The sequence below is a fragment of the Jatropha curcas genome, chromosome 10 (genome assembly GCF_041381405.1).
Source record: "Jatropha curcas cultivar XTBG-Jc1 chromosome 10, XTBG_Jcur_1.0, whole genome shotgun sequence".
NCBI lineage: Eukaryota > Viridiplantae > Streptophyta > Magnoliopsida > Malpighiales > Euphorbiaceae > Jatropha > Jatropha curcas.
In genome coordinates, this window is record NC_143160.1 from 862,863 (window position 1) to 878,073 (window position 15,211).

At 35.4% G+C, this 15,211-nt stretch overlaps 1 protein-coding gene across 3 annotated transcripts; it reads left to right on the forward strand.

Annotated features, from left to right (window-relative positions):
• The first annotated feature begins 9,370 nt into the window (after positions 1-9,370).
• Positions 9,371-15,135, forward strand: TOP6B (topoisomerase 6 subunit B). Of its 3 annotated transcripts, none has more exons than XM_037640009.2 (19): positions 9,379-9,711; positions 9,790-9,842; positions 9,963-10,060; positions 10,248-10,353; positions 10,659-10,796; positions 10,939-10,990; positions 11,111-11,175; positions 11,291-11,397; positions 11,682-11,784; positions 11,890-11,975; positions 12,251-12,447; positions 12,609-12,724; positions 12,890-12,963; positions 13,090-13,162; positions 13,493-13,584; positions 13,695-13,833; positions 13,908-14,002; positions 14,085-14,259; positions 14,799-15,135. In XM_037640009.2, exons 1-19 carry the CDS (start codon positions 9,615-9,617, stop codon positions 14,943-14,945), a joined length of 2,013 nt encoding a protein of 670 aa, XP_037495937.1. In that variant the 5' UTR covers positions 9,379-9,614; the 3' UTR covers positions 14,946-15,135. The 3 variants fall into 3 exon arrangements, with proteins under 3 accessions (XP_037495938.1, XP_037495937.1, XP_037495936.1); XM_037640008.2 differs by having other exon boundaries at positions 9,382-9,711; positions 12,882-12,967; XM_037640010.2 differs by lacking the exon at positions 14,799-15,135 and having other exon boundaries at positions 9,371-9,711; positions 12,882-12,967; positions 13,908-13,998; positions 14,085-14,258.
• Positions 15,136-15,211: the final 76 nt, after the last annotated feature.

A 15,211-nucleotide genomic window follows, 5' to 3' on the forward strand; every position in this document is an offset into this window, starting at 1 on the left:
CAAATTTTTGTCTCTATAATAATATACGACTATAAATATACAAATTCTATAACTGCGGAGTTCACTAACAAATGAATACAGATAAGTCGTCGGACATTTATCTATTTAATAGATCAATACTAAAATTAGAGAAGTCTTTTCTAACAGTGAAAGAGCAGAGTTATAGCTGGGACTTAGAAAGAGCTACTTCCTGAAAGATTTAAACAAAAGAGATGTGAGTCTATTAATGAATAATAATTATTGCACAACACACGCATTCACACAAATGTATAAATATATCAATCTAGTCATCCGACTAGTTATATGCTCACACAGCCAGTCACACAAATGGCATATCACCAGCACTCACAATTATTAACATCTTCATATAATCACATCACGTGGAAATTAGTCAGTGGCACCACCTGAAACCCCAACGAGCCGTCCTCACACATGGCTCGCCCTCTCATACATGTGCACCAGGGAGCCGATCCCCCATACGGCCAACTGGTCTAATCCTCACTGACCAGTCCTCTCATTGTTTTTCCCATTCTCTCTTTTCTTTTCCATACCAACAGGAGGCAACCCGGTGGTCTCCATCCAATCTAGATCATCAAGTGCTCACAACAGGAGGCCACCCTGCGGGCTACAATCAAATCTAGATTATCAGGTGCGCAACAACAAGAAGCCATCCTGTGAATTCCCATATAATCTATATCATCAGGTGCACAAGGGGGCGCCGATCTCCCATTTTCCCGGCCGACGGTCAAGTATCATATCATAACCGGATCCATATCACAGACCGTCCTCACAAACCCATGGTGGTCCACTTCATCCCAATTCCACACAAACAAAGCATAGCATTTTCACAACACAATTAATCAAACATTGCAATCAAATGCAGACATATTGATCAGTTGAACATCATAATGCAATGCACAATTAGACATCCATTCTCAAATGCAATTAAATAATTAAATAAATACCATTAACAATAAACAACAATAAAATAAATGATAATAATAAACAATAACAATGAAAATAATTAAATACTTAGATAATTAAATGAATAATAAAGATAATAAATAAATAATTAGAGCACTCTATTTATTATGCATTAAGTTATAGAATTAATCTAAATAAACCTATTAATTATGTTATGAATTAAAACTAGTCTAGGTTCTATCGAAATTTCGGCAGCACCTCCCCTAAAAATTGGACTATCTACCTGCTCAATATCACAATATTATTGTATATTTATCAAATCAATGCACACAGCCCATCCGTCGGGCAATCAATCAATTTAAAATCCCATCCTCCTTAACATCAGTGTCAACACCCAACTATCTCAACCATAAGTTCATAATTATAACGACTTTCAACCTGTTCCAACAATACTCATATAAGATTATTCGTTAAATCATAAACTGACCAAATTAATAGCTTTATGGTAATTAATCTGTTAAGTTGTTAAAAATCATTTTTAACAATAACTATTTATAACTACTATTTATTCAGATTCGATTCTTATATCAATGCCGGAAGTGGTTAGGCTTTAGAAACCTTAGGTCCTCAAAATTTCGCATCTAACCGTCAACCTACTAAAACTATCTTACTTTGTCTTATGCGCAACCAACTAGTTTTAGACTAATGATCATCTAATTAACTAATTAATTAATTCTAATTTATCTCCTCCTCAAGTCGCCTAATTATAATATTAATTCATGTAGTTTATTTAACAATATTAAAAATTAATTTGTAACTACATTATGCCAATTATCCAATTTCTAACAAGGATTATATTTGATCGGTTATTTATTTGAATTCAATTTAATTAAGTGATGGTTCTAAATTCGCAAGTTACAACACGAATCGGGAAATGGAACTTAGAGCGTACCGATCGAAATTCAAGTGACGATTCCACGATCCTCACAAAGAGAGGGAGATTCTGTCCCTTAGTGCCTCGCCGGAGGCTCGCCGGCCGGTCACCGTACCGCCATCGCCGCCGCCGTCCACGGTGGCCGGAAGTTCGCGAATGCCCAGAAACGTGCAAGGTTACCACCACCCGACTCCAATTTTTGTGAGGAGTCCAAATCTACAATCATTTGTTGAGCTAGTGGCTCGCTTGGCCGGAACAAGCTCGACAGTTCCTTCCTTGCCGTCGGCCATGGCGTTTTCACTTCCTTCCACCAAAGCTGTCGTTTCTTGGATGGAAAACGTTCACACAGGATGGAGGAATCGATTGGAGCTCACCTAGAAGCTTCTCGTCGCCGGAATCATTCGATCTTCGCCGGAGTTGCTGCTGCGTCACTGGAAAGAAGAGGCTCGCGTCGTCGCCGCTGAAGGCCTGATCGACGTGAAGAAGGACTGGCCACGTGACCGGCGGCATGAGAGGGATCGATCGTCACCCGCCATCGTCAGTCTGGTGGCCGGAGACAGAAGGAGGGGGAAGGAGGAGGGAGTCGCGCGCGAGAGAGAAGAAGAAGAGGAGGGAAGAAAGAAAGAAAGAAAGGTATGTCGGTTTCTAGATGATTCCGGTTCGATTCGAACCGGTTCGATCTATTTCACTGATTGGCTTGATTCTTGCTCGGTTTACAGGTTTTCCACTAGGTTTTTGGATTATTCGTGTGGTTTTTCGAAAAATCAATTTGATTTTAAGGCCCGGTTCGATTTATTTTATTTATTTAGCTCGGTTCCATAATATTTTCTCCATTTTCTCAATATTAATAAAATATGAACGATTATCATATTCGATTGATAACTAGAGTTTCTTTTGATTTGTCAAAAATTTTAAGTATTCTCGGATCGAAAATTTCCGAATAATCTGCTCTTGGGCTTGGACCAAATTCTAAAATTTGGGCTCGAATTGAGACTGTATTACATTTACAGCCCACACGGTCAAAATTCTCGATTTTTAATTAAATAAAAATTTAAAAGTTTCAAAAATAAAAATTCGGGGTGTTTCAATCTCCCCCCCTTAAGACAATTCGTCCTCGAATTGGAATCTAGTAGGAGAGAGTAAGAATGGACACACACAGAGAATTTCAAAGTCATAAGAAATTCCTTCCAACACCAAGGACACAGCTCAAGAGTGGATAATATGAACCTAGGAAAGAAAAGAGTCAAGTATCCTAATTGTATTTCTATTGCCAACCATCCTATTTAGTGCCAATTGGTTGAAGTTTACAAGAAACTTAAGCTTATTGTCTAAATCTCCAATTACTATCTTCAGACAGCTACTGAAATCTTTAGGAAATCTTTCTTTGAATAATATTTTATCTTAAAACCGGTTTAGCAATAAGTTGCACATTTATAGGTGTATATATATATATATATATATATATTCAAGATTATATGATTCATTTGAAAATTTAAACATTCCTTCATGAAAACCAAGCATATAATTTTACAAAAAGCGATTAATTGAACTTTGATTTTATTTATAGTGATAAGAATTATCTCATTTAATTTACATATACACTTACTAAAACTCTTATTGATTAAAAATTCAAAAACTTATTACTTTAATTCAAAACTTTAAGAAAAATCGTCTGCGACTTCCGTTGTCTATTATATCATAGGGCACTTCGAAATAACTGTCTTTGTTTCTCATCTATACAAATTCAATTGTCCCTATAATATCTTTACCATAGACTAGTTCATATGTTATATAGCTCCTAGATCACTGCAGCCCTTAGCTATCTCACTATTATAAAAAATTTTCTTAAGTCCTGACCTAATGCTATCTTAACACCCAAATATCGCATCAAATCAATCTCATTAGCTTCTTATCGCCTAATGCATATATACTAACAACTTCTCTCTCTCATGGACTAGAATTTTCTAAACTATAGTCTTAAACATTTATTTAAAAGTCTTAATTAGCCATACGTCTACCTATCACTAACTTGAGTCGACTTTATATTTAACTTTCCTATCTCATTTGTCCTTAATCAATCAATATTCTCTTATTCAAGTCGAGTAAGATATTTATAAATTACTCTAATTTGTCTACCACTTGCTCCTAACATATATTACACTTTGTTATATATACCATTTCTATTCCCTTAAACCATTCAAGTCCATTCCTAATGTTATTCTTTCCATTTATTTATTTTTTTTTTTTTTTTTGAATAAATTCTAAAAAAATTTAGTAGCTGAGCTGAATGCTAAAATACCGATTCCTAACCACCCAAAGTTCATCAATCCACCATACAAATGAAAAACCTATTTATTCTCTACACCATCCTATTCACTGATAGGAATAGAGCTCACATGAAAAGTAGTGCACTGGGTGATCAGGCCAATCCACTACCATCCAGGCATTACTCTATTCCCTAACCTAAAGATTGATATTAGCTCAGGCCCCTGTAAGTATTGTGATAGACTTATCTTATTGTTCCCAACTTTCACTTCAAACCTCTATAGTCTATTAATCTACATAATAAGTGAGATATTTTCCCACCTCATAGGGTCTAGTGCGTCCACCATCCCTAGGGAGGAAAATCACAAGGTTTCTTTCCCTATGTTGGTTACGGCCGATCCCAACATAAAGAAATTCCCTATACTCCGCAGTTGTGTCCTAAAATTTCTAACCTACGCTCTGATACCAACTTTGTCACGACCCGATTCCATGGGCCGGACCGGCACTAGAGCCCAGGTAAGCTTAAGGCTCCCGAGGCCCGTAGTAAGCCTGAAACACTAAAAATTTACTATCTCAATATAATTTTGTTAATATTCAGCCCATACTGATAGGAAAATAAACTTCAAGATTCTATTAAATCTCGGCCCAAATTTAAAACATCTTAAACATTTACAAATTACCCTGCTTACAATACACTATATTTATAATATAGACTCACCAAATTTTTGTCTCTATAATAATATACGACTATAAATATACAAATTCTATAACTGCGGAGTTCACTAACAAATGAATACAGATAAGTCGTCGGACATTTATCTATTTAATAGATCAATACTAAAATTAGAGAAGTCTTTTCTAACAGTGAAAGAGCAGAGTTATAGCTGGGACTTAGAAAGAGCTACTTCCTGAAAGATTTAAACAAAAGAGATGTGAGTCTATTAATGAATAATAATTATTGCACAACACACGCATTCACACAAATGTATAAATATATCAATCTAGTCATCCGACTAGTTATATGCTCACACAGCCAGTCACACAAATGGCATATCACCAGCACTCACAATTATTAACATCTTCATATAATCACATCACGTGGAAATTAGTCAGTGGCACCACCTGAAACCCCAACGAGCCGTCCTCACACATGGCTCGCCCTCTCATACATGTGCACCAGGGAGCCGATCCCCCATACGGCCAACTGGTCTAATCCTCACTGACCAGTCCTCTCATTGTTTTTCCCATTCTCTCTTTTCTTTTCCATACCAACAGGAGGCAACCCGGTGGTCTCCATCCAATCTAGATCATCAAGTGCTCACAACAGGAGGCCACCCTGCGGGCTACAATCAAATCTAGATTATCAGGTGCGCAACAACAAGAAGCCATCCTGTGAATTCCCATATAATCTATATCATCAGGTGCACAAGGGGGCGCCGATCTCCCATTTTCCCGGCCGACGGTCAAGTATCATATCATAACCGGATCCATATCACAGACCGTCCTCACAAACCCATGGTGGTCCACTTCATCCCAATTCCACACAAACAAAGCATAGCATTTTCACAACACAATTAATCAAACATTGCAATCAAATGCAGACATATTGATCAGTTGAACATCATAATGCAATGCACAATTAGACATCCATTCTCAAATGCAATTAAATAATTAAATAAATACCATTAACAATAAACAACAATAAAATAAATGATAATAATAAACAATAACAATGAAAATAATTAAATACTTAGATAATTAAATGAATAATAAAGATAATAAATAAATAATTAGAGCACTCTATTTATTATGCATTAAGTTATAGAATTAATCTAAATAAACCTATTAATTATGTTATGAATTAAAACTAGTCTAGGTTCTATCGAAATTTCGGCAGCACCTCCCCTAAAAATTGGACTATCTACCTGCTCAATATCACAATATTATTGTATATTTATCAAATCAATGCACACAGCCCATCCGTCGGGCAATCAATCAATTTAAAATCCCATCCTCCTTAACATCAGTGTCAACACCCAACTATCTCAACCATAAGTTCATAATTATAACGACTTTCAACCTGTTCCAACAATACTCATATAAGATTATTCGTTAAATCATAAACTGACCAAATTAATAGCTTTATGGTAATTAATCTGTTAAGTTGTTAAAAATCATTTTTAACAATAACTATTTATAACTACTATTTATTCAGATTCGATTCTTATATCAATGCCGGAAGTGGTTAGGCTTTAGAAACCTTAGGTCCTCAAAATTTCGCATCTAACCGTCAACCTACTAAAACTATCTTACTTTGTCTTATGCGCAACCAACTAGTTTTAGACTAATGATCATCTAATTAACTAATTAATTAATTCTAATTTATCTCCTCCTCAAGTCGCCTAATTATAATATTAATTCATGTAGTTTATTTAACAATATTAAAAATTAATTTGTAACTACATTATGCCAATTATCCAATTTCTAACAAGGATTATATTTGATCGGTTATTTATTTGAATTCAATTTAATTAAGTGATGGTTCTAAATTCGCAAGTTACAACACGAATCGGGAAATGGAACTTAGAGCGTACCGATCGAAATTCAAGTGACGATTCCACGATCCTCACAAAGAGAGGGAGATTCTGTCCCTTAGTGCCTCGCCGGAGGCTCGCCGGCCGGTCACCGTACCGCCATCGCCGCCGCCGTCCACGGTGGCCGGAAGTTCGCGAATGCCCAGAAACGTGCAAGGTTACCACCACCCGACTCCAATTTTTGTGAGGAGTCCAAATCTACAATCATTTGTTGAGCTAGTGGCTCGCTTGGCCGGAACAAGCTCGACAGTTCCTTCCTTGCCGTCGGCCATGGCGTTTTCACTTCCTTCCACCAAAGCTGTCGTTTCTTGGATGGAAAACGTTCACACAGGATGGAGGAATCGATTGGAGCTCACCTAGAAGCTTCTCGTCGCCGGAATCATTCGATCTTCGCCGGAGTTGCTGCTGCGTCACTGGAAAGAAGAGGCTCGCGTCGTCGCCGCTGAAGGCCTGATCGACGTGAAGAAGGACTGGCCACGTGACCGGCGGCATGAGAGGGATCGATCGTCACCCGCCATCGTCAGTCTGGTGGCCGGAGACAGAAGGAGGGGGAAGGAGGAGGGAGTCGCGCGCGAGAGAGAAGAAGAAGAGGAGGGAAGAAAGAAAGAAAGAAAGGTATGTCGGTTTCTAGATGATTCCGGTTCGATTCGAACCGGTTCGATCTATTTCACTGATTGGCTTGATTCTTGCTCGGTTTACAGGTTTTCCACTAGGTTTTTGGATTATTCGTGTGGTTTTTCGAAAAATCAATTTGATTTTAAGGCCCGGTTCGATTTATTTTATTTATTTAGCTCGGTTCCATAATATTTTCTCCATTTTCTCAATATTAATAAAATATGAACGATTATCATATTCGATTGATAACTAGAGTTTCTTTTGATTTGTCAAAAATTTTAAGTATTCTCGGATCGAAAATTTCCGAATAATCTGCTCTTGGGCTTGGACCAAATTCTAAAATTTGGGCTCGAATTGAGACTGTATTACATTTACAGCCCACACGGTCAAAATTCTCGATTTTTAATTAAATAAAAATTTAAAAGTTTCAAAAATAAAAATTCGGGGTGTTTCAATTAAATTGTTCAATATTTTTCTTAATGAATGCAAAATTTAAATAATAATATTGCCACCATATCATAAAGATACATTTATTTTCTTATTTTCATTTGTCTCGAATTATAGGTTACTGTGTTTTTAAAGGTATAATTAATTTATTAATTCTGTAATATATCGCCATTTAGTGTGTCTTATTATTAATAGTTTTTCTAATTAAAAGTGGCTCTAACATTAATACAAGAGTATAGAAAAAAATATAAATAGAATTAAAATTACATTAATTAATTTTTCTTAATTTATGTGAAAATAAAAACAATTCTATCTCTATGGAACACGAAAAATATTTAAATTTTTTCAAAAATACACATCATAGGATTTTAGCAATTTATTTTTTATTCATGATTAAAAAAGCTGTTTATACGATCATAATATTATTTCAAGTAAAACACAAGAAATCAAGTTTCTTGTTTATTTTATTTGGGTTAGGGATAATCATGGTTCGATTTCAAATTAAAACCAAATCGAAATTGAAAATATCAAAATCGGCACTAATACATAGTCAATGGTTTTAGTTTTAAACTGTAACTAAAATCATATACTTAAAGTTTAATTCTGATTCTTCATTTTTTGAAATAAAAACTGACGATTTCGATTTGAAACTGTGAAAAACATGTTATTAAAGAAACTTCCAACTTTTTTTTTTTGTTTTATTACAATTTTTAAAGTAATTTTAAAGATTTTTTATTAAATTGATTTAGTTTTTTTAATAGTAATGTTTATTATTACCATTATTATTATTATTATTATTATTATTTATTCAAGCCACAAATCTAAAAAATATTTAAAAAGTTTAAAATATACTATTTAATTTCAATTCAAAATCGGTATAAAATCGAAATTGACAGTTCCAAAATTATTTTAGAAATCGTCTAAAAGCAATTTAATTTCGATTTCACTTTTTTTATAACCAGAACCGGAATTTTTGGCTATTCTAAAACTGTGGTCATGCCTAACCTGTGCAGTTTCTTTCTTCATTTTTTAAAAAATATAAATATATTAATGTTATATCATAAAAAATAATTATAAATATGGTATGTTAGTAAGTTGATGATATGAATAATAATGCATCTCTCATCTGACATTGATAAATAGATTAATGTTGGTGTTTCCTTTATCTAAATAAATCTCAAAAAAATAATTATAAAAAAGAAAACTTGATATAGTATTATTTTTCATAAAAAAATTGACCACTATTCAATTATCATTTCAAACAAGGACTCATATAAATAATTTACTTTAAAAAAATAAATTTTCTCCTAAATTGCCATGGAATTGTTATTACACGTATTACTCAGTTAGTTCTCGTACTTTCCATTGACCGATACAGAAACGCTAAATATTGGCGGGAAAATTAGGGGAAGTTTTTCTTAATAGGGAAATTTTCGGCTGCACCTGAAAATGAATGAACTCTGTGTTGTCGCATCTCTATCAATAGCCATCTCCAATCCAAACCGTCGATTTCGGTAGCACAAAAGATCGCATCTCAACAACCAAACGAGTTTCACTACCACTCGATGGGTATACATTCAGAAAATATAGGACCAGCGATCATCTAACGGCAGAGCATCAAAGGAACACCGTCGTTACTTATTATACGTACCACAATTTTATCAAAATTTTGATCACCAGTCCTAGAATTGCCGATATCAGAAACCCTAGCTGTAGCTGGTCTGGGTTTTGTATTCCATTTCTTAAAATTGGAATCACAGTAGACAATGTTTGAAAATTCTAGCTCAAATTAAAGCTTGTTAATCTCGAGATTGATTACAGTGGCGGGTATTTCCATGGAAGCTGGAGGAGGTAGCAGTGAAAGCCCAACTGAGCCGAAAAAAGGCAAATCTAAGACTCCAAGAAAGCCCAAAGAAAGCATTCTCAAGCAAAGTTAATCTCTCTCTCTCGATCTCTTCCTGTATATGTATGTGCATGAATGATTTATTTCGGATTTATTTGGTTGAGCAGAATCTCCAGCGGAGTTCTTCGCAGAGAACAAGAACATTGCTGGCTTTGATAACGTGAGTTCCAATTTTAGACAACATTTCTGTATGTGTATATGTAAAATGAATGAATCAGATATCTGAGGGAGAAATAATGTTGTTCCTCCTTTTAATACTTTTCCGTTGCGTGTACTTCAGCCAGGGAAATGCCTGTACACTACAGTGAGAGAACTTGTTGAAAATTCGCTTGACTCAGCTGAGTCCATATCTGAGCTTCCCGTTGTAGAAATTACACTGTAAGTTTTATGTATTTGCAATTGCAAATCTATAAATGTTAGCATGCTTTAGACATACTTGTGTAGCCATGTTAGTGGCATTTTAGTTGGAAGGCCTGCATGCTCTTTCCAATGCTCTTCTCCTTTTCGGCAAAAGCCATATAAGAGTGCAGGCAGCACTGGTCTTATCTTCAATTGATTGTTGCAGTGAAGAGATAGGGAAAAGCAAGTTCAATTCAATGATTGGTCTTGTTGATCGTGAGCGTGTTGATGAGGAACTTTATGATGATTATGAGACAGCTAAGGCTCGTGAGGTGTGTTTTTGCTTCTGGCATGGCATGAATACCTTGTGTCGTTTGCTTTGTTGAGTTTTTTTGCAGTTCTGTGATTCTGCTAGTTATGAAGCTTGATTATTGATAACTTAAACTTGCTTATGGTTTAACACGATTTGTAAAGTTGCTTCAACATTGTTAACTGTTAGTTTGCTTGTCTGGATTTTTGTGTGTGGATGTTGTGCATTCTTGGAAGTATGGTACTGACTACCAACTGCTTGTTGCTAGTATTTAGTTTGTCAGTTCTTCAATCTTAATTTCTTCGCAATGTGCTCCATGCCTTGCAGAAAAGATTAGCAAAAGAAGCTCGTGCTCAGGAAATACAAGCAAAGAATGCTGCACTTGGGAAGAAAGTCAGGGAACAGTCAGCTGCAAAGGGCGTGAAGGGTCGAGGTGAGGCTTCATTTTACAGAGTCACATGCAAGGTGTGATATACTTTTATACTCCATCTTCTTCTAGCATTCCTTTCATCTTATTAATTTCCTGGATCTATTGATTTTTTCTAAATAGACTTCAAAATTTTACTCTGGTGTGAAGACTCACGAGTGCAACTGATTTTAAATACAGGATAATGGAAGAGGAATGCCACATGATGACATCCCAAATATGTTTGGACGGGGTACATTTTCAATTTTCAGCTCATATTTCTATATAATAATTAGTTGTTTAATTAATAGTAATTCAATTGTAGAATCACACTTGTATCTGCTTATTTTTTTAAGTTTATTTATGCATGCAGTCCTGTCTGGAACAAAATATGGTCTCAAGCAGACGCGTGGGAAGTTTGGTCTTGGTGCAAAAATGGTAATAATTTTATTAAAGCTTTACATATGCCTTTTCTGCTTTATGCTTACTGCTCTTCTCTACTTGACACTTGTGGCAAAGAATACCATTAATGTAGTTCATTTTACTAATGTAGGCATTGATATGGTCAAAAATGAGTACTGGGCTTCCTATAGAGATCTCATCATCAATGAAAGGCCAAAACTATGTTTCATTCTGCAGGCTGGATATAGATATTCATCGGTAGGGCCTAAATATATGGAAAGATAGAAAGCATTATGTTTTTTCTTTTTCAATAATTTTTGTGATAAAATACTGGACATCCATTAATTTATTATGTGCCAGCATTTTTATATCTATTATATTCCTCAGTGTATATGGAAATATATGCATACACATTGAATTATTGTTTTCAAATTTTAATAATCTTTCTTGGAACATTTTTTGGTATTAAACTGTATGTATATATTCTTTGGGGTTACATGGGTTACATTTTGTTAATATTAGTGCTTGTAATTAATGATCAGGAACATTCCTCATGTACATTTACATGAAAAACGGAAGAATGATGATGGGTGGCATGGAGCTGAAATTCAAGTGGTCATTGAGGGAAATTGGACAACTTATCGTGTATGTTGAAAATAATTTGCATATATATTAATTTTTCCTAGTTTCTTCATACAATCTAAATCATTTGATTTAATTAACTTTTGGTTTATGTTTGGTGAAGTGCAGTCCAAGATATTGCACTACATGCGACAAATGGCAGTTATCACCCCTTATGCCCAATTTCTTTTCAAATTTATATCAAATACATCTGAGTATGTTCTCTCTCTCTAAACCCCGCCCCCCCCCCCCCCCCCCCCCCCCCCCCACCACCACCACACACACACACACACACACACACACACACACACACACACAAACAACACAACTGCTGACATGCTGCTGATGTTGGGACATGCACACTATCGCATACGTTTGCAATGTAGTGTGCATATCCAACTAAATCTAGTGTCTGCATGTTCTACCTGATCCACATTTATACTTTTCCAACCTTTTCTTTCTGTTTTCTTTTTTTTTTTTTTTTCTGCAGAAAAAACGTAACTATAAAGTTTGCGAGGAGAACAGACGTAATGCCACCTGTTCCTCTTGAGACAAAGCATCATCCATCGTCTGTTGATTTGCTATTGATCAAACGCCTAATTGCAGAAACTTCAAAACAGAACCTTTTGCAATTTCTTCAGCATGAATTTGTAAATATAGGAAAAGCGCTTGCTGAACGATTAATTGGTAATAATTTGTCCCTAAAAGTTAAAATCCGATAAATGGTTATTCAAGTATGGAACAAAATTCTTTGGTCTGTATCAATAATATGATACACCAAGCAAAATATCTTTCTTTTTTCTTTTTCCTATTTCTTGGATGCATAAGTGGCTATCCTTATCTTTTAGGGGAAATGGGTCCAGAATTTAGCCCAAAAATGGCTGCTAAGTCTCTGACTGATCAGCAGATAGTTCGGATCCATCAGTTGTTTCGTCAAGCCAAATTTGATGACCCTACTGGTGATGTAAGCTTCTCCTGGTCGTCAACCTTCTAGCTCATTCTGTTGCAGTGTACCTTTAATTTGATAATTATATATTTTTGTTCCTAACGTTTATATCTTATAGTCCTTTAACTTTGTGCAACTTTATAGTTTTAAACATTTTTCTAAGAACTGCTTTTAGTGTCTTAGTCCTGCAGGCGAATACAATCTTCGTCTTGGGATTATAAAGGAGCTGCATCCAGACATGGTTGCCACTTATTCAGGCAGGTTGTGTTTAAAATCTGTTTGCAAAACTTCTGCTTTTTTCTGTTGTAGAAAGTAAAATTATATTTAACAATTTGGAATTTTTCCCATTGCTAACTTTGACCTCTCTCTTTCCTATCATGCAGTGCTCAAGTTTTTGAGGGGCACCCCTTTCTTGTGGAAGCTGGTGTCAGTGTTGGCGGAAAGGATGTTAAGCATGTAAGTTAATTCTAATATTTTCTTCTATTTATGAAGATAAATATAAGATGGTACTGCATAGTTATGTTCTCAAGGATCTTAAGAAAAATATTATGTTTACTGTATCTGCCATCAGTAGTAGGCAATGGTAAGCTAAAGCAGGTGTGGCTGGAAAAAGAAGCATATATGCATATGCATGTGTATGCATGCCTGTAAATTAGTGAAGTTCTGATGCAACAACAAGATTTGTATGCTTAAAGCCTACTGCTTTTGTATGCATAATGCAAAAAGCTAACCAAAGTGCGATTCAAACCTAAGTTTGATTCTTCATTCTTGCAATATAAAATGCAGGGTTTGAATATTTTTCGGTTTGCAAACCGCATTCCTCTGCTTTTTGAGCAAGGTGCTGATGTAGTAACCAGGACCGCCCTTAAGAGAATCAAGTAAGATGTGCAAGTACAATGATTTCTTTAGTAATAATGTGGTAGGGGATGTGCGAGTACAATGATGTTGGCGTGTTAACCAAAACATTTACCTGAAATAACTTTTTCAGTTGGGTTAGTTACAAGATCAACCAGATGCAAGATAAGATAGGAGTATTTGTAAGCATTGTGAGCACAAAAATACCCTTTAAAGGGACTGGAAAAGAGTATATTGGAGATGATATCACTGAGATAGCTACTGCTGTCAAGGTGAAGTTCTTTATTTTTCATATATTATTGCATGCCGGAAAAAGTTGAGTAAGCTGACATTATTGATTCTCCAGTATGCCATCCAGCAATGCTGCATCCAGCTAAAATCGAAAATTATGAAGAAAATGCAGGCCCGTGAACAACAGGAGCGTAAGCGAAATTTAAGCAAGTAATTTCAACCATCTGCCTAGGCTCAATGATATTCCAGTTCCTATTTGCTGTACTGAAATCATTATTTGATAAAATGGCAGGTACATCCCTGATGCTACAGGTGCTCTCTATGATGTTCTGAGAGAAATGGCGCAGTCACATGCATCGAAGAGGAGATGCTACGAGGAAGAGGATGCTGAGATACTCAGAAAAGTATCAGCAGGTTCGATTACGAAAGACACACTCAGAGAAAAGCTTGCTCAGCATGTTGAAAAGGTGAATTTTACTTGAGATTAGTTTTGATGCACCACTATTGACTGTTTTGAGTAGAGTTTTCTAGAGGCATTCTAGTGAGGAGTTGTGGTCTGAATGTTTGTTTAAGTAATGGCTATTGATGTTGGAGTGATGAGGTGACCCTTGTGAACTGAATGGTTGTAGTTGAATTTATTATAGATAGATATGAAATCTATTCATCTGAACTGACAAAAAGAGAAAGATTATGCCTATGGAAAGACAAACCTTCGAGTGAATGTTTTGTTTAAGAAGCTCATCATCTTTGGTATTTTTCATACTAGCATACCCAACAATCTTTCCTAGAAGTTGTAATATGCCAGCAGATGGGAAGGCAAGCCAGTAATATGCTTATATTCATATTGAACTTCATTTCTCTGTTTTAGCTTTTAAAGCTTTAATTTCCTTTTCCTCCTCAACTGATCAGGTAAAAACTCAATCGTCATGGATTTGGAAATATATGTGAAGTGGGAGATATCAATATTGCTTGTGGGTATTAATACATGTCCTGATTTTTTTTGCAGGTGGACTATGAAATGGCTTTGGAATATGCAACACAAAGTGGAGTGAGTGAGGAACCTAGGGAAGATATATATATCCAAGCACTGGAAGTTGAAAATAAATTCATTGAATTTCACAATCCCATCTTTGTTTTCAGACTTATCTCTTAAGAATTGTAGGACATTCTTTGATTATCTAGGACCATTTGCTGGTCCTCTATAGGTTTAAAATTGTTGTTACACATAGCACAGGTCATTACATTATTTAATCTTGTATCCGATGAGAGAAACTAGAGCCTCGATGTTCAGAGTTGAATTGTAATCTTGCATTTGATTGAAATTTGAAGAATTATTCTATTCAGTATTGGTGCTTTACTATAAATCAAGTGGAAGAAACTGTAAGCAGAGATTCATCATACCTGCGTATTTGGAGAATG